Consider the following 19,286-nt stretch of genomic DNA (forward strand, 5'->3'; position numbering starts at 1 on the left):
CCTTTTAGCTGGCAGGCACGTGCCGGCTGCAGCCCTGTGCACATCCCGGAGCGCAGATGTGTCCTCTCTTCCTCTGCTTCCCGTTTAGGCGCGATGGGGAGGCTGCACAATGCCACACAGCTGTTCTCCTATGCCTGCTCCAGCTCCAGGCTAACAAAAGGGGGGTCTGGCGTCCACGGGACTCGCTGGCAGAATACACCACGCTTATTTAGAGTCCAAAGACACAGGGGAACCTCCACGTCCTCAGAGCTGCAACCGCTGAGAAGAGCAGATCCTCTCCGTGCCCAACCCTTCTTCCTGCAATGAAGGGAAACTGCAAAACACAAAGTCTGTGCCTGTGCTGGCTCCCCCTGCTCCTTTTGATCTACGCCCCTCTCCTCCTGCAGGGACCTTCCTTGGGCCTCTGCGCCCTTTACCGGGGCTGACTCTGGCAGGGCCTGAGGTCAGGGAGAGCAGCCTCAGGACAAAACTCATCCTCCATGGACATGGCGATAACCAGGAATGGTTCAGGGTGAGGCTGTCAGAGGAAAGTTCCCTGTAATTTCCTCCTGGGATGGGTTCACTGGGCGTGCACACGGGTGCCCCAGACCCCCCATTTCACATCCCCCACCACAGCAGCACAGCTCCCGCTGTCAGCTGGAGTCAGCCCGGCCTCCTGTCACCAATCCACAAGGTAACGAGGGCTTGAGATAAGCCCTCAGCGCCACTGGCATCCTGCGGTAGGGAGTTCCAGAGGTTTGCCCTGCAAAAAAGTAATGCCACCTTTGCTCGATTGCATTTCTCATTTTCCTCTTCATTAGGTAACCGTTTATTCAGGCACTGCGAAGAGGAAAATTAATTTTCTGCCAAACAACACTTCTTCTGAACAGTCATCCTGAATCCTCCATGAATTACCACCTCGCATTTGCTCATTTACTCCATACTTAATGGCACCGTGGACATTTTTGTCCAGTTGCCCAATCAGTCTCTGCACAGACAGACCTTTCACTGTTACAAACCCACGCGAGGGTGAGGCTACGGCACAAAACCAGCTTTTGCCGAACAGAGGGCACACAAGGGACAGCAACAGGAGGAAGGCTGTGACCACAAGGAGAGCTGCGGGCAGGCTACGCTCCTCCCCAGAGAGCAGAAAATCCAGCTGCAAGCCCAAGGAAACCCACTCCATCGGCTCTGCCTCACTTCACCCCTTGCAGACCCACTTCTTGGTGCTCCTGCGATCTTCAGTGCTGCACTGGGGTCACGTCTTGTGCCCTAAGAAGGCAGAAACCCCTCTGATTTACTGACATCTCCCCACTGCCTCCTTAACCCGTGTGCATCCCAGTGCCTTCCAGCTCCTGCCTCTTTCTTGCTGGCCCTGCATGTGCGCCTGGGAGCCTCCAGCACCCAAGGCTTCTTCTCGGCAAGGAGCCGTCACCTCTTGGGACATTTTTTTCTTTTAATACCTCAGTCGCCGATGACGCACGACCGCACCTTTCGGGCCTTGTGTTGTCTGCCTCCTTTTCACTTCACAGTTCAGTCACCACAGGTTTCTAAAAACAACGCAACACCTAATACTTAGCCACAGACTAGTGTTTCACGTCAAGTTACCACAGGCTTAATCCTCTTCTCACAACCACCATTGAAAATCTTCAACAACTTTGACTAAAAATGCAAACCAGCAGAAAAAGAAAAAACACAAAACAGAAGCATCTGAAACCCGTTTGTGCTTTATTGCTTCTTCCTCTAGCTGTAAAACCTTGTCTGTGGGGAAAAAAAAAAAAAACACCAAACACCTATACTTTTGCAAATTCAGATTCAAACCACTGCAGCTTTTCCCCCAGAAGAAAAAACGTCTCTTCCATGTCAAATGCATATTCTTAACGCCAGGCTACCAGCTAGCACGGGATCACACACACACGCACACCCCTGTGCATGTACAGACACGCCACAAGAATTTTCCCGATAAAACTTTCAGTGAACCCAGTTCTCTGCAGACAGTTCGGATTTTGACGAGTTGGCACTTCTCGCCGCAGAAGCGTTTAATCAGATCTTTCCTGACCAGTTCTGCAGCTGTGTGCCACTTGCCGTGCGCTCCTCTCCAGCGAGGAATCAGCCGAGCACGATGAAAGCTACCGAAAAGCTCCCCAATGCTTCCGAGACAGAAATCGGAGCTTCTCACAAGCAACAGCAAAAATGTGCGCATTCTGAAAAAAGACAGCAGTGCAGTTTGAGTGGCTTTCATGTGAAAGACTTAAATAATTTGCTAAATCATGTAGATTAATTTCCAGCATCAAAGAAAAGGCTGCCTTTTTTCTTTCTGTAAAGTTTGCACCTTCCCTACGTTTCAGTAGTGCCTCCTTATTTTCAGCCTTTGGCAGCTTTGCAAAACTTTACATTTTTTCACAGACCTGTAAGAACCATTATCTACGAAGTGAGTGTGTAAAGGATTCCTAGAATCTATGAAAGGATTTCTGAAACTCTTTGCTAGTAATTCTCAGACGTTTTTCCCTGTTTCATTCACAGCCTGGAGAAGATTTCACAGGATGCTTCGTGAGAGCGGGTTGAAGTGCACAGCCGGTGTGCACCGAAGGGAAAGCACTGCGAATTGCCCCCGCTAGCCTTTCACAAGTGTTTGAGCAAACCTAACCCTGATAACCCTCGGTGCCCTGCTCAGCACACACCACGCCTTGAGGCACACGAGCAGACCACCTACATAACCACCACAACCAAATCTGAGCACGAAAACCGACTCCCTGGGAGGCTCCGACACGCTTCGGCTGCCTCCGAGGGGTTTCGCTGCTGAGGGCACATGTTCAGGCACGGGAGGGATGTCTCTTTGCCACGGCGTCCTGTGCCTCCAGAAGTGGTTAGCACACAACGCCATGGGAAACGTGGCCTCTGCTGGGACATCTTCCACAGGAGGAGCCCAGAATTGCTGAGCAGCTCCCGGCTGACCCACGCTCCCCTCTCCTTGCTGTTTTTCCTCCTCTGCCCAGGCAAGAAGGCCCAAATGACTGGAGCAGGAGGTGAGGGCTGCAGCACGGCACGGGGAATTGTGGCAACAGGGTTTTTTTAGTGGCAGCATGATGACTACAGCAAGGGAAGGCAGAAACGAGTCCTGAAAAAGAGAAGCTTTGGCAGCTGGGCAGGGAAAAAGCAGGAGCTCTGAGGAGCATGAAGCACAGGTGGAAATCACAGGCTGATCATGGGGCTCTGCAGAGCACGAGGTCTTTCTGGGACAGGGACAGTCCTAACTGGCTCAGCGTCTCCTGGGGAAGCCCCTGCTCAGCGCAGGACTCATTTGTCACGGCACGTTTGCCGGCGTGGGAAACAAGCCATCCAAGGCTCAGCAAGGACCAACGCAGGCCCTAAAGCCACCCCGCATTGCACCACACCTGACAAGCTGCCTTTTCCCAGGCGTGGGGCTGGCCAGAGCAGGAGGCAGCTTTCTTCCCTCGCTCCACAAACTACAGAAACCAGTTTTACATGTGTCGCGGCCTCCCCACCCCACACTCAATGAGTAAGTGTGCTGTGGTTGCAAAAGCGACCTCCCCGGTTCCCATGCTGAGAAGGCATCTCTGCAAATGGGTTCGGAGCCTGCCCCGTAAGCAAAGCAGCTCTGCCTTTGCTAGGGGGGCTGGACCACGGCCACGTTAGGAAGGCGCAGGTAGGGGCATGCCCTTTGGTCAATGGGGCCAAGATTTGTGGGACTGCTGCTGCCTCCTCAAGAGCCACCACCGGGGCCAAGATTTGGGGGATTGCTGCTGCCTCAAGAGCCACCATGGGGGCCAAAAGTTGGGGGACTGCTGCTGCCTCCTCAAGAGCCCCACTGGGGCCAAGATTTGGGGGATGTCTGCTGCCTCCTCAAGAACCATCATCGGGGCTAAGATCTGGGGGATTGCTGCTGCCTCAAGAGCACCATGGGGGCCAAGATTTGTGGGACTGCTGCTGCCTCCTCAAGAGCCACCACCGGGGCCAAGATTTGGGGGATTGCTGCTGCCTCAAGAGCCACCATGGGGGCCAAGACTTGGAGGATTGCTGCTGCCTCCTCAAGAGCCCCACTGGGGCCAAGATTTGGGGGATGTCTGCTGCCTCCTCAAGAACCATCATCGGGGCTAAGATCTGGGGGATTGCTGCTGCCTCAAGAGCACCATGGGGACCAAGATTTGGGGGAACGATGCTGCCTCAAGAACCACCATTGCGGCCAAGATTTGAGGGACTGCTGCCTCCTCAAGAGCCCCATTGGGGCCAAGATTTGGGGGATTGCTGCTGCCTGTCCCGTGGGACTGATGTTCCTCCTCTGACAGATTTTCCAAGCCCAGGGCTGCCGGCACCCACAGCCGGGAGCCCCACGGCGGAGAGGCTGTCCAGAGCGCAGGGCTGAGGGAACAGGGACCCTCACCCAGAGACGGGTTGGGGATGGAGGAAAGCCAGGGGCTGCCCCCCGTGCTCCCCTAGCCCCATGGCACGGCAGCTCTGAGGGGAACACTTCCACCTCCCCACCAGCCTGGGGCTGCCGGGCTGCCGCGACCCGGCCCCACCGGCGTCTTCCCTTCCCAAAATCACATCAGAAATGAGGGAGGGGGGACCCCGGGGCAGCACAGCCTCCACCCCCGGGCACCCCCCGACCCTGAGGGACACCGGGACCGAGGCCGGGCCGCCCCGGGGCCGGGCTCCGCCATGACGGGGCGGAGCGGGGCCGGGGCGGGCGCGCATGCGGGGCGGGGAGGGCGGCGCGGCGGCCGGGGCGCTCGGCGGCGGCGGCGCCATCATGTCGATGGAGGACCCCTTCTTCGTGGTGAAGGGGTGAGCGGCGGCCGGGGGGGGCCGAGGGAGGCGGGGGGCACCCGTCCGGGGCTGGGGGGGGGTGAGGGGAGGAGCGAGGGTTGGGGTTGGGGGGGCGGTGAGGGGAAGGGGGAGGGTTGGGGGGAGTGAGGGTTTGGGGGGGCTGCGAGGAGGAGGAAGGGGTGTGGGGGTGTCTGTGAGGGTTGGGAGGAGCGAGGGGTAGGGTTTGGGGGGAAATGAGGGGGAGGAAGGGGTGTGGGGGGTCGGTGAGGGTTGGGGGTGTAGGGGTTGGGGCGGCTTGTCATGGTTTTGGCACTAAAAATAAATAACTCAGTCCCAGCCAAACCCCTGACAGGGGGGCTGCGAGGGGGAAGGTGAGGGGTGGGGATGGGGGGGTCTGTGAGGGGGAGAAAAGGCTGGGGGTGGGGTCTGGGAGGAGGAGAGCGAGGGTTAGGGCTGGGGGGCTCGGTGGGGATGAGGAAGGGACATGGGGGCGAGGAGGGGCATCCAGCCGCACACCCCCGCTGCTGTCACCCCAAAGCCAGTCTCAGCCCCCCGGGATGCCCCCCCCCCAATCTCAGAGCCCCCCAGGTGCAGCCCCGTACCAGGCGGACGTTTGGGGCGCCCCTGCCCAAACTCCCCGCTGCCTGCCCAGGGGCCCTCGGAGCAGAAGGAGCCCCCGAAGGCACGGCCCGAGGCGAGACGCAGGCAGGGGGGGGCTGGAGGTGCGCTTGCTGCAGGTGCAGCTCCTGGCACGCCGGTGTGGTGGCCCAGCTCCGAGCCAGGTGGCAATGACGAATGTCACCGTGCGGTGGGCAGCGTGGGGCTCTCTTCCAGGTCACCCCATCGCTGGGGGTGTCCCCAAAACGCCAGAGCCCGGTGTTCGTGGGGAGCGAGAGGATCAGGCACCGGGCTGGGGGAGAAACTGCAGGGAGGACAGCGGCACTGAGAGAAACCAAGCAGAGGAAAGCCTGAACAAAGGCACGACACAAAACAAAGGCGGTGGAGGCCGGAGGAAAGGAAAACCGTAAATAACAGGGTGAAAGCACCTTAGCCGGCATCTAAAATTCAGCATGGAGCCACCTTCAGCTCGTGCTGTGCATTGGTGCCCTACCCAGCATCAGAGGGGGGCGGTGGGAACGGCCCAGCAAGTGTGAGAGGTGTGGGAAAGGCAGCTGGTGCAGCCAGCAAAAGCGAATCGCTGCCAGGTCGAGCTGGTGCTGGGGGGAAAAAATAGGAATCGCCATGGGTGGGGAGCAAACGGCCTGTCAAACTTTCCAGAGAGATTCCCGTGCCGCAAGGGGAAGGGCTGGGAGGGGAGAGGGGACTTTCTGCTGCTCCTGGCGTTAATTATTAGCCAGCAGATTGGGGTGGAAGGGGTTGGTGGTGGCTGGGCCCAGCCACATTGTGTTTAGTTTGCTTTCCTGGCGTTCGTAACTCCTCCCAATAGGACATCCAGCTTTGCTTTGAATTCCTGCTCGCAGGTACTTCCCCAAGTAAGCTCAGGTGAAAAAAAACAACTTTTTCTAGCAAGTAGTGGAGGGAACAAAGTGCGCCAGATCCTTGATGCCAGCTGCTGACTTCAGGGCACTAGATGTAGCAGACGTGGAGACACAGATGTGCGAGAAGAGGAAGAACACGTCATGGTGCAGAGAAACTTCTGCTTAGGCAACAAAACTGAGTGCCTCAGGCCGTGGTGCAAGGTAGAGAGAGCTGCAGTCCTCATATCCCTGCAAGGGCTGCAGGGTGCAGACATGGTTCGTCCGTTCTGGGCTTCCCCCCATGGATAAACTCCTTTGCTGGGGATAAATACCTGCATCTTACCTGGATGCTGCCTGCAAGCTCTTGGGCTAGTGGCCACCTTTCCATGGGCTATCACAGCAGCGTATTTGTCTGCATCCCTCGTCCTGGCTCCCCCTGTACCTATAAACTGCAGCGTTTGTAGGTACAGATCATGGCACGTACCGACGGTTACCTGCTGCTCGCCCCACACCACGAATGCAGTGTTCGGTGCTGTCAGCAGAGCCGGCGTTCCCATGCCGTGAATGCGCTCGTCTCCAAAAAGCTTAGAGCAGCAGAAAAGACTTCTGTTCCCTAAGCCAGCGTAGTAGAGCTGTGTATTTTTTTTATGCTAAATTAAAATAAACAGCGCTGCACTCAACAGTCTGCCTGACTCTATTGTGGGGACGGGTTCCTGTAATTTTGTTTGCCCTTGGGGTATCCTGCTCAGGTAGTCAACAGTCTTTAGAGGAAAGCTGTTGAGAGGAATGCAAAATACTAATTGCCGAGGAGCAGCCTTGTTCAGACGCTCACGCTGCCCTGTCTTGCCTTCACGACACTCAGCAGAAACTGCCCCTAAAGACATAGCTCCTTTCGTTAATCGTGGGAGCTGACCTGGAAGTTGTTAGTGCTCATCACTCCGTGCTTCAACAGGAGGCCAGGTTGTCCAGTGGGTAAATCCTTATTTTACAAAATAAACTAAAGATGATTGAAGGAAAGATGTCTGGGAGGAGGCTGCGCTTCCAAACCCTTTTGGATGTGGCGCTGCCCCAGCGTGACCGCTGACTGTAATCCCTTCACTTCTCTTTAATCACCACGACTGCAGGGAGGTGCAGAAAGCTGTGAACACCGCACAGGGGCTCTTCCAGAGGTGGACAGAGCTCTTGCAAGATCCCTCCATCGCCACACGAGAAGAAATCGACTGGACCACTAATGAGCTCAGGAACAATCTGCGGAGCATTGAGTGGGACCTGGAAGACTTGGATGAAACAATTAATATCCTTTCTGTGGTCCTTTGGAGGTTGGGGCGTGCAGTTCCTGAGTTGTAGTGAACAGCTGAGCACCAGTGCTTGCTAGTCGTTACTTTTTGCAGAAATCAGGACTGTTTGGGATTGAATTTTGCACGTACCTCAGCTTTTCTCAAACGGCAAATGAGAAAGGAAGGCAAATGTGTTCAGCAAAAGGATTCCCCTCTGCCTTTTTGTTTTCCTTTTGACAAGGTATATTATAAGATGCTTTGTTCTAAAAAGCCTGTTGTGCGGTATGAATTTGGGTTTCTGTGTAGTCAGTCATACTCTAGGCTGGCTTCCAGAATTATTCCTTTTCCCTCGTGTTCAGCTGAACGCTCCCGAAAGCGCTGCAGAGCACTGGAGAACCGAAAAAAAGCAAGGGAGAAACCTCATGCTGGTGCATGTACCGTGCTGAATGCTGCTGCCATGCTTTTTTTTTCCTCTAGTGTCTGGTATTTTGCTAATGAAATTCGGGGAAAAGGCACAGCACGCTGGAAACGTGCTGCTTCACAGACTCCCTCCAAGGCAGTCGGGGTCGGTGTGTCTGTGTGTACTGAACACCACTGACGGGGACTCCTTGACTCGGTTCCTACGCATCGTTGAGGCGAACCCTCGGAAATTCAACCTCGATGCAACAGAGCTGGGTGTCAGAAAAGCCTTCATCACGAGCACGCGGCAGGTGGTCAGGGTAAGGACCCGAGGACCTGGGGGGGAGCAGAGGGAGCGGCAGGGGGGTGATTAGGCGGTGAAAGGAAGGAAAGCTGGTGTCGGTGCTGAGCAGGGGAGGAGAACAAGCCTGCTACCCCCCTGCTCTCAGCCTTCCTCTTCCCCAGTGCTCCCCTCCAGGGGCTGCTTGGATGGGGTCAGAGCAGCAACGGCGCAGGGTCCCCACTGCCTAGCGCACTGCTCTTGTACCGATGGACCCGGAAGCCTATAAAAATTGGAAAGGAAGACTGAGAACCCCTCTGCCTTGCAGGGGAAACTGCAGCCTCCCTTCAGAGGTAACGGAAGCGGTGACTGTCCTGTGCTCCTATCGCTGGTTTTCAAAAACAGAGTCCACTTTGAACACGGACAGCTGTTTAAAGCCTGGTGTTACTTACGTGGTGACTTCAGCTTCCGACTGCTGCAAAACAGTCAAAACAACCATTAGCTCTATTTTTAACTCGGGGAAGATTTTTTTTTTCAGTTTAAGCTCACTCTCGAATACCAGTCCTTCAGAGGGAGGCAGGCCTGGCAAAGCTCTGCCTGCTGGGCAGCGGTTTCACACAGCTCAGTGCTGGAGGCAGCGTTGAAGAGCAGCTCAGTAGCACCTGCAGGAGCAGAGGCGTTTATTCACACAGTGGTTAGGGAGGATTCAGAAGCAAGAGGGGGATTTTAACAACTTGGTGGTAATAAATAGAGAAGGAAACATCTTCCCAAAAGCCTCCCTGACTGGTAACACACTGTTAGTTAGGAAGTGCTCTCCCTATTAATAGCTACGCTGAGCGTAGCTTACTTTCTGCTTTCCCTCATGATTTGGATGTTCCTCCTCCACGAGCTGCACTGCTGTGGCTGGCAGCAAGCTTGTTATCCTACCTGCAGTCCTGTGGGCTGGACGCAGCTCTTAAGGTGTGCGGCCTGGGATCTGATTCTGAAGACACACCGGGTCCAGCAGTGGGCATGTGCTCGCCGCCTTGCCCTCGGTGTAGTCAGCTCCCCAGACAAACAGGATGAGGCAAGCCTGCTTTACGGGTCCTCTTTTCCTGACTGAAAACTGCTGGCTAATGGGTTTTGGAGCAGCGTCTCTTGCTGTTAAATGAAATTCTTCAGTGGCATTGCGCAGCTGACTTCCATTTGCCACGGGGGGGGATTCACGATGCAAAGCAGCCTGTGCATTAGCTGCTGAGAAGTAACTGAGTGGGATCTGCTGCTCTGGTGACGTATCTCCGAACAGTAAAACATACCTGGTGACATCAGAACTGTGCTGGTGGATGAGGTGGATCAGCCTAATGATCAGCATACGCTGGATCATATAAAAGCCATAAAAACTTCACATTGTAATTGGTATCTTTCTGTGGCGAGCCATCTTTTACAGGAACTCGAGCAAAACGTAATTCATAAGAGACAAAACGCAGGCACAGTCAGAGAGGTGGCCACAGGGCAGGACATCTGTCTTGTCCTATGCAATATTAAACCCGATGCAACTGGGAATAGTGCAGGCTATAGGCTTCCGAGACATTCAAGAACATAACTCTTCCTTACAGCCTATCAGTGGGAACATTACTAGTACACAAACCATAGCCTTTCTGGCTGCAGCAGAACAGAACGAGTAGTAAATAAGCAATATTTTCAAGATACCCTATTGCCATTGATTCTGATATTAGTAAAACAATGAACTGCAACGGAGCTTTTAACAACATCTTTCCAGACCCATCAAAAGAGCATGTTTTCAAAGAAAATCTTTCTTCCTCCACTCCCCCAAAGAAAGCTTGCTGGTTATAGACAGCCTGGTAATCAAACTGAAGCTGCCTGTCATCTCAAATCTAATGCTCACGTACTACTTCTCTCTTTGAACAAACAGGAGATGAAGGATCAGATGTCAAACTCCTCCGTGCAAGCACTGGCTGAAAGAAAAAACAGACAGGTGAGAATCAGAAATGGGCAAGTTAAGCGAACGCAGTGACTATTTGGTACTTTAAAGAGCGAGGAGGATTTATCAGCTGTAGCACCTGTTTTTAAGATATGTGTTAGGTGAAACTTTAATTTCCACGTAGTCTGGGGTCCCACATCATAAGGTAGGGCGTATAGAATTGATTAAAACTCCCTAAAAGCTGTAATTACAATATATATCCCGTTTTGCAGCTCATCCCCTTAAAACCATTTATTCTGGGAAGGGGCTTGTGTGCTGCAGCAAAGCTGTGTGTTTGAACCATGCCTGTCTTGCTGACCTGAGAGCGTTGGTTCTCGCAGGCACGTTGCTGCCCCCCTCCTTCAGGCCTGTCTGAAAGCAGTAAGTCACCACTCACCATCTGTCTGTGTCTTCAGAAATGGTTGTGTACAACCGTCAGCGTTGCATCACCCTGCAGAAAGGGGAATCTCCCTCGGCTTCAGGAGGAACAGTCAGAATCCATGCCTGTAACTGTAATCCTGTGCTCCGCTGTATTTAGGAGCCAGGACAGCACATACCCTTACGAATAGCTACCGCTTGTAATAGTTAACCGTGTAGGAAGACGGAGGAAGTTCGAGGAGTCTCAGGTTGTCTGCACTTGTAACCTAAGGAATAGGAACAGATGCAGCTTGTGCTTCTCAGCTGATGGGGAAACTGTAAGGAGATCTCTGAACTGACTCCCAGAGCTGCCTCTGTAGAAGTTGGCGTGCTGTTCATACAACAAACTTACCTGACTGCATCGGTCTCACCACTGGTGGCAAAAAGGACAAACTGCAGCAAGCTGCTGAGGCACAGAGCTGATTCCCGAGCCTTTTACAGGCTTGACTGAGGTGCTTAGCAAAAGGTGGAGAAGCAGAGTCCCGTACCCCCTTGCTCACCCAAGTCTGTAGCTGTCTCTGAGCTTTGCTGCTTTCCTTTCCTTTAAGCTCCTGCTAGCTGCAGGAGACCATATGGCCCAGCTCACGCGGCGACATCTGGTCAGGAAAACTGATTTCCCCTTGCCGCCTTCCTCTCCCTTCCCCAGCCCCTCGCCTTCCCTCCAGACCACAAAGCCTGAGCTGTGCTGGGCTGCGGCAGCTTTTCCAGCATGCCTCTGCGTCCAAGAGGCTGGCTTTCGGCTGCTGGTGACCTGACCCTCGTGGGCTGGGGCTGCCAAACAGAGGCCTTTCTGTGGAAGCTGCAGCAAAACTTCCTTGCAGGGCCCAGGCGCGCTCAGCTGGGAAGCCACATCTCTGCTGCCTTTGCACAAGCCTCGCCGTTGAGGTTGTAGAGCAGGTAGCAAGGGTGATCTGGTACGCTGGCAACTCAGCAGTGCGCCAGAGGAACGGGTAACCTGAATCGAAGAACATGATGCACAAACCTGCTTACACCGTCTGTCGGTCGTGCTCCAGCCCTCCCGTTGCTGGAGCAGTGTTTCTGCAGTATCAGGCCGCAGAGGTCTCCCACGCTGGCACTGCATTGTTTTAGTTTGTGCCAGCACTCCGAGTAGCGATAGAGCAGGAGGAAAAGGATGCTGTGTGAGTGTGTACGGGAGCACTGCCGTGTCCGCCTTCCCGCTACAGCCTGTGGACGGACTGTGGGCAGGCACAGGGGCGTTGCTGAGGGGTCTCTGCGTCTGTTTAGGCACTCCTGGGAGAAAGCGGCAGTCAGAGCTGGAGCTCCGGACCTGACAAATACAGCCGTCTGGACCGGGAGCTGCAATTAGCAAATTCACACTTCATTGAGGAGCAGCAAGCTCAGCAACAGGTAAGGCAGCTGGCACCGTGCAGACCGAATGGCTCTGCCTGCCAAATGGGCGTCACGGGGATGGGGGGCAGGCTGCAGGAGCCAAAAAAGAATTCCAGTCCTTGGCTGGTCTGGATCCAGGAGCCTGACAGCCGGCGTCTTAGCGTGCAGCATATCCCCGTGCGTGTGCTCCACGTACGGTGCAGCTTCGGATGTATCTTGGCGCGGTTTTTAACCGCTGAGGCTTCAGTCTTCTGCTACATACAGAAGGCAAACAATCTGGAAGCTGTAGTGTGTGAAGTTTTCGTAGTGCAAGGACCGCCGAAATCCTTGGGGAATTAGAAAGCTTGCAGCCAGAAGAGCGTGCATTTCTTACACAACTTTCCCTCGCTGAAAAACGAGCTGGCGTTTGCTGTTGTTTGTGTGCATCTTCATCAGAACAGCGAGGGAGCAGGAGCACGTGGCTGCTTCCTCTTCCTGCCTTTGTCAACATGAGATTCGTGAGAAAGCCTGCGCGAGGGCTTTGCGAGAAGCCCTGGCAAGGTGCTTCCCTGGAGCCGGGGGAGTTTGCCTGGAGCGGTGCCCGAGCAGCACAGACCCGCCTGCAGCAGCCCACGCAGGCACGGGCCCTTAAATAGGCCGCTCAGCGGAGGCAGCAAACTGCTAAAGCTCCTGACGCTCACCACCACCCCGGCTTTCAGGCGAGTTTTACCTAGTGACTGGAGGAAGATAAATAGGCTCAAAGTAGGTAACTAGGGTAAACCAAATCCTCAGCGTGATTGTGCCCTGAAAGTGACTTAAAACATCAGCAGACCTATTCCTGTGGCACGCTGAGAACCAGACTTGTTATTTTTAGCTGGAGAAGCTGCGACAGCCTCGGACTTGCATTAACCCCCTGTTAACTGCAGCGTGCCGTGGGTTAGGCACCAGCACGGGTCCTGCTGCAGGCAGCAAAGCTGGAGGAGGTTTTGCTGGCCAGGTCCTTCGGCTTTACAAAGCCGTCTTGGTGGTGAGTGCAGCAGGGAGGGAGCATGGCTAAGCTGAGGCTGAGTTTGCAGGCACGGCAGGGGGGACTGCAGCCAGCTGTGCTGCAGGAGGGCTGGGGGGGCTCTGCTGCTGCCGCCACTTCTCAGGCATTTCTTAGAAATACAGTCCTGGAGACGTGGGTCTGTTCCAGGCACCACAGTGGTGATTGTCCCTCCAGCTGAGCAGCTGGCCCCGATGCAGCAGGCCTGTAATCACCCGTTCCCTTTCTCGTTGCCCCCAGCTGATCGTGGAGCAGCAAGATGAGCAGTTGGAGCTGGTCTCTGGCAGCATCGGGGTGCTGAAGAACATGTCGCAGCGCATCGGCGGGGAGCTGGAGGAGCAGGCAGTGTAAGTGGGAGACGTGGCACCAAAGGGTGTGGGGCTCGCTGCGGCACACCTGGGGGTCCTCGCTGCCACACCTCTGCCCCCGTTCAGTCCCTGAATTTCCCAGTCCCTCGGGCAGTCTCTCCTAGCTCGTCCCCTCCAGCACCCTAGACCGCCTTTGATTTCAGGCGGCAGAAAGCATTTCTTATTGCAGCCTGCGAGGATCCAACCACAGTCTTGTTGCTTTGAAAGCCTGCACCTGGGGCAGGTTTAGCTGCCAGTTTACCTTGCCTTCTCTCTTACTCTTTTTTTAAACGCCACCCTTAAGGCACACAGTACTGCTCCTTGACTTCAGGCAGCCAGCAGTACTGAGCAGATGAGGGCGGGCACTGCTCTAGTAGGGACACTGGGTGCTTTCCCCCTCCGCAGGGTTTTGGGCTACCCATGGAAAACTGCACGGAGCTGCATGACCCGGGAGCTCAGAGCTCTGCCTCGCCAGCCGTAAAACATGCAGCACAGAGCTGCGTTCATAGCTAAAGCTAAAAATAACCCTCACCCACACAAAGGGTTAAGGGATAGCTCGCAAAGTCATTTGTATCCAGCCATTTACATACAAATGAGATTTCTTTCCCTGTGCATGTCCTTTGCAAACGAGCATAAAGTTTCCAGGTATGCAGATTAACAGAGACACTTGGAGGGTTCGTTTGGCTGATGGGAGGCCGGAGGGCGATGCCCCACGTGACGTGATGTCTCTGGTGGACAGGAGGAACTTTAAACCACCTCCTGTGGGAATTCCTGCGAAGCAGGTCAGTGTGGTGTGTCCGTTTCTAGATTACCTCATAAGCGATCAGTGCTTGCTAGACAGCAGCAGATAATTAAGGCAATACAAGTTTTACAACTCCTTGTTCTCCACCAAGAGAAGGTTTAACAAGTGCCCTAGAACTCCAAATGAAGGAAGCTGTCCTTTTAATCGCGTTAAGCTTTAAAGTCCCACTCACTGGAGATGAGTGGGATAGCCGTGATGCTGGATGTGCTCGTCTGTCTTCAGGTGGGTTCTTGGCACTAACAAAACGCGGCTTCAGAAAGGCTTCCAGATCATTGCAGCTGCTGTGTGGAGGAACTGGAGGGGTAACTTCCATACAGAGCTTAAAAGCACCCTAAAAGCTATTGCAAATCCCATTCCTGTTTGGTATGTGACTGGTACAAGATTTTAGCTTCAACTGCAAGCCCTGAAGGGATTTAAAGCCCAAACTGGCACCTAGATCTCGCCATTCTCTGCTAATCATGGATTATAAACAAGACTTTCCACTTAAAAGGAGGACCCCTGCACACACTCCTCACCCTGTAGATACGCACAGAGTTCTTCTCTGAGCACTTAGGGGGACCAGACCAATGCGTGTCCCAAATGACTTCTCGCTTTCCACCACAGCAGAGCTGCTGCTCCAGTTGTCGTCCCCGCTTTGGGTGCTTTCAGGAAACCAAGCTGCTGGGCTTTTCTCTGCACTGATCAGCTTGGCGCTTTGATCAGCGTATGTGGGCATGCCGAGCAGCTCTGGAGGCCCGTGTGGCTTTGCTTGGTGACGAGTGCCGTGCTTCTCTGTCCCCAGGATGCTGGACGACTTCTCCCATGAGTTGGACAGCACTCACTCGCGGCTCGATAACGTCATGAAGAAGCTGGCAAAAGTGTCTCACATGACGAGCGGTAGGTCCTGGGAAGTGGGATTTGGCCCCAGAAAGGGAGAGACAAGTGCTTGGGTTTTAGGGCTGGGGCGCTGCGTGCTCCCACCCACCCAGAGCCGAGCAGAGGGGAGGGAGCAGCTCTGGGTGCACAGAAGGTTGGAGGCGGGGAAGACTTCCAAAGCTTGCAGCTGCTTGTGCCCAGACACTGCTCCACAGCCTGTCCTCAGCCTTTGTTTTATTTACAGATGCCTTTCTATTTATGTTGTTACTGCTGCAGTGGGAAAATCCCCTTCACAGACGATAGGAGGGAAGGCTCTGCAGCCTCCTGCACTGCTTGCGCGTTTCCCAGGCCACCTGCTGAGCAAAAGCTTTCAAGGTGGCATAAAACTCTGCCACCGTGCGTGCGTGGCTCCCCCCCGCTGCCGAGCCCCGTTCCAAACCTCGCCTGCCCTTGGGCAGCTGGCGCCAGCCCTGCAGACGCGGGGACTGTCGGCGTCTCTCAGCTGATGGAGGAAAGAGGCGAGATTTCTGCGCCGGGTGAGGCCGAGCCCGTGAGAAAAGCCCTTATAAGGCTGCACCCGAACCCGGTGGGCTGGCGGCTGGCCGGGCGCCAGGGGCAGAGCAAACAGGAAGCTCCTGCCTGCCTGGAAGTCCCCGCCGCCTGCCTCCGTTGCCCCTCTCGGTGCTCGTGTAGCTGGTGGAGGCAGCAGCGAGAGAAGAGAAGTCTGCTCTGCGGGACTGGGCTGGCCAGGGAAGTCACGGGGTTGTGGAAATAGGGCCCCATCCACAGGCTCCGTGACAGCACAACCGCTGGCAGATGTTGTGTGTCTCCCCTGTCCTCTGGGAAAGACGCTTCCATCGTTGCGGAGTGCTTCAGACGGCTGTGAGAGAGCGTTGCTGCTGCTGCTGGAGTCACACAGTGACAGGACTGGCTGGGAGGGCTCTGTCCCAGCTCTTGCACCACCACCCTGCAGGGGCTTTGTGCTGCTGCCGTTGCAGACGTAGCCACGGCCCCGCAGCAGCTGCGCAGCCTCGCGTCCCACCCCCAAAGCCCGCTGCAGACAGAGCTCATCCGGGGCGAGTCAGGCACCGTGCGAGTAATGTGGCTTCTGCGGTGCAGCCCCAGCTCGCATCGTGACCATTGCTGGTGCCAGGAAGTCGGAGCCGAGCACGAATCCAGATGGGGGGAAACTTTCACCGTGGGAGCAGAACGGTGTCAGACATCTTAGAGCAGCAGTGCGGGCTGACGGTTTAACTCTGTAAAAGGCATTAGGACATTTTTCCAGAAGAAAGCCAAGGTTGCTCTGGTGGTGCGCCGAGCGCCCTGGAGCAGATCCCAGAGGCGATGCAGTGTGGAGCATCTGCAGAGCGTGCACAGGGGCTGGCAATTTGCAGAAGATGTGCTGGGGAAAACTCATTCCTGGCACTTCTGAGGGGAGCTGCAGCAAGCTCTTCCCAGCAGAGCTTTTTTAGGAAGCTTTCACTGCCCCCTTCTTTTTCCTCTGGCAAACAGGGTTACTCCACAAACAAGCAGCAACACAGCAGCCCTCTGCATGTTCTTCCCGATCACTTTTGGACCAGTTTATCAAGTCTGCTTGAACGTCATTGGGGAGAAACCTCAAAATTGCACAACTGTCCCAAAAAACAGCAGCATCCTGGAGAACAAACACCTATCACCCTGTGGACTGTAGTGATGAGCCGGCAGGGGACATGCTGCTTGTCCTGCTGTTCCAAGAGCTGCTCCTTCAGCATTTATGGCTTCTTTAGCTTAAATGGGAGTCCTAGCAGTACGGGGAAGAAAAGCTCTTCCCCAGTTTTCCTTCTGTGTTAAGGCAGGGAGACTGACTCTTCCTTTTTCTTCCAGATCGACGGCAGTGGTGTGCGATTATCGTCCTCTTTGTCATCTTGCTGGTGGTGCTCATCCTGTTTTTCGTCCTGTGATGGACTGAACTTCCTCGGACGCCTCTTCTCCATCCCCCCGCCCCTATAGCATGGGGAAATGGAACTCTCACTGTTTCCGTCCGCCCAGAGATCCCCGTCAAGAAAACCTGCACCCGGCTCTCACCGTTCTCCTCCGAGGACCAAGGCTTGGCTCTGCCCACGTCTCACCGGGCCCCGGCGAGGGCGGAAGGAGGACAGGAGCAATTTGTGGCTCCCCCACATCATCGAGCTGCCTCCTTTACCCGGTGTGGTGTGATCTGGACCCAGGCAGCCGGGGGGGGACTTTACCACTGCGCTTCGCCCCTCGCAGGTATGAGCCAGTCGCAGTGGTCCCGTGTGGACACAGAGCAGTGAGCCCGGGGGGGGCGCAGGGGGAGGAACCCTTTCACTGAGCATTACAAACTGCATCGCCAGCCCGGGGGTGCTCGCCAGCCAAAAAAGCGTTACGGGGAGGAGCAGAGCAGGGCCGTGAAACCCCCCGTGAACACGCACCCACGGCCTGGCTCAGCGCCGCCCCGATAGCACCGAAACACTGCAGCGCCTGCAGCAAGGCATTGGCCTCCCAGACCCCTTGGCAGGAGCTCGCACGCTGCGGGTAGGTGAGCTGTGGGTGTAGTGTCCTGCCATCGGCACGGGGGGAGCGATCGGAAACCCCGCAGCTTTAATCTTGGGTCGCTGAGAGCTGGCGGCCGACCGTTTGCCCGAGGCTGGATTTCTTAAAGCTTCTAAAATCACCTCCTTTGTTATACAAGCCTCTAAAGCTCATTGACTGATGCTTTCTTTGCCCTTGTATGACTGAGTAACTGCTTCTGTTTAACAGCTGCTTCCCTTTGGCAAGTGATTTGTCAGGTCTGAAATAACTTATTTTTTTTAAGGAAAAGAACTTTAAAGATTTTTTGATGACCATTTGAGCCACATTCTTTCTGCAGATGCAGGACGCATTCTCAGAGGAATGGAGCTTAACTATGTATTTTAAGTGCATATGAACTTGTAAATAGGATGTCTTAATTTTTCCCAACTGATATTTTTTTGGAAACTTCCGTTGTAAGCAACCAAAAGCCAGGAAACTCGAAGCTAGGTCATGCTTCTGTATGACTCCCCAGTCCTTTTGTTACCTTTGGGTTGTTTGTCACCTAGATTGTCTCGGCAGTGGTGAGTTAGGATTTAGCCAGGTAGTCGATACCAAAATTAAATGAAAGCCGACCCTGGCAGTATTACTGGGGAGAAATACAGGTTTTGTGCCGCAAACATTGACTACAGGAATATGGGACGGCTCTTCTGGAGAGAAGAAACTTCTTACTAAAGCCTGCTCCCATATTTAAGGGTGTTTTTTTTCAGGAGGGAAAGACACCAAACACCAGGCTGACTTACACCTTCCGTCTGGCTCTCAGATGGGGCCGGGGGAGGAAGTTAGCTGGTGCTGACACTAAGATTTCTGCTGAAATTGCAGACCAGGCCCCTAGAGTCACACTCCCGAGAGGGAAACTCACCACCTAGACCGCTCTGCCGCCCGGGAGGCTCAGCCCGGGCTGGGCACTGCTCCCCCAGCGGGGTTTTTGGCTCTGTTGAGGCGCCTGCGTGGTCGCTCCTTGCGGGCACACGGCGGCTCCGTGCCTTTCGCTGCCGTGCCAGGGCGGCTTCTCCTGCATCGAACGCACACGTGCCCTTCACGCCAGGCTGCACGGCTGACCGCGGCGGTTACTCTATCATTGCAGAGCATCTTGTTGCTTTTGGTTACGCTGTAAGGAACACGTGCTGTCTCCTTTCCAAGGCTGGCTATCGCGGTGGCTGCACTTGGGCTCAATACCTCTCTGCGAGTAGGTTTCCCCAGAGGTCCGTGGTCATCCTCCGGGCACGGGCACCACGCAGTCCTGCTGCTGTCCCTGCCAGCCTTGTCGTTGCGGAGGGGATTCGCGTCCGAGCACCTGGGGCTGCTCACCTTCGCTGTGTGGGACTGAGAACGGAGCTGTGCCCGTGGGACTGCCTCCTGTACAGTGCGAGAAGCCAGCTCCAAAACGTGCTGGGGAAGGAGAACGCCTCCACACCGACCTGCCCCTGCTGTCTGCAGGAATTGGCGCTCCTCCGTTCCCCACGGTATTTTCGGCACGGTCGTGCATCCTCCAGGAGCAGCTCCTGATGCTCCACACAGGACCGCGCTCTCCTCTGCCCGACGTGCTGCCGGAGGGCAGCCCAGCCGTGGCGCTCGTGCGTCTGTCCCAGTGTCACTGCTACCCAACCGGCTGCGGGCCGCCCGCCCTGTACGTTTGCTTTTCCCGTTGGTGGTGGTGCTCCCCTCCCTTACTGCTAAATAAACGCGTTTCTGCTGCCCGGCGTGTTGCAGCAGAGGAAATCACTGGTCGCTCTTGCAGTAACCCTTGCTTTTGGGGGGG

At 55.2% G+C, this 19,286-nt stretch overlaps 1 protein-coding gene and 1 long non-coding RNA gene across 2 annotated transcripts; one reads left to right on the top strand and one right to left on the bottom strand.

Annotated features, from left to right (window-relative positions):
• Nucleotides 1-4,627: 4,627 nt before the first annotated feature.
• STX6 (syntaxin 6) lies at nucleotides 4,628-19,249 on the top strand. The gene is made up of 8 exons (XM_083845858.1): nucleotides 4,628-4,785; nucleotides 7,370-7,539; nucleotides 8,147-8,241; nucleotides 10,114-10,176; nucleotides 11,824-11,946; nucleotides 13,193-13,299; nucleotides 14,883-14,977; nucleotides 16,820-19,249. Exons 1-8 carry the CDS (start codon nucleotides 4,694-4,696, stop codon nucleotides 16,894-16,896), a joined length of 822 nt encoding a protein of 273 aa, XP_083701984.1. The 5' UTR covers nucleotides 4,628-4,693; the 3' UTR covers nucleotides 16,897-19,249.
• LOC310903158 lies at nucleotides 8,697-10,107 on the bottom strand. Its single transcript, XR_014587313.1, has 2 exons — nucleotides 9,129-10,107; nucleotides 8,697-8,863 (listed from the first exon to the last, which is right to left on the bottom strand). It is a non-coding gene; the product is annotated as an uncharacterized lncRNA (long non-coding RNA).
• Nucleotides 19,250-19,286: the final 37 nt, after the last annotated feature.

The sequence above is a fragment of the Anser anser genome (genome assembly GCF_964211835.1).
Source record: "Anser anser genome assembly, chromosome: 8".
In the NCBI taxonomy this organism is placed as follows: Eukaryota; Metazoa; Chordata; class Aves; order Anseriformes; family Anatidae; genus Anser; species Anser anser.

Excerpts from the sequence above, each read along its gene's own strand:
- STX6 (XM_083845858.1), top strand. The coding sequence starts at position 4,694 with ATGCGGGGCGGGGAGGGCGGCGCGGCGGCCGGGGCGCTCGGCGGCGGC. Across the intron at positions 7,540-8,146 it reads AGACTTGGATGAAACAATTA|GCATCGTTGAGGCGAACCCT; the intron begins ATATCCTTTCTG and ends CTCGGTTCCTAC. Across the intron at positions 14,978-16,819 it reads AGTGTCTCACATGACGAGCG|ATCGACGGCAGTGGTGTGCG; the intron begins GTAGGTCCTGGG and ends TTTTTCTTCCAG.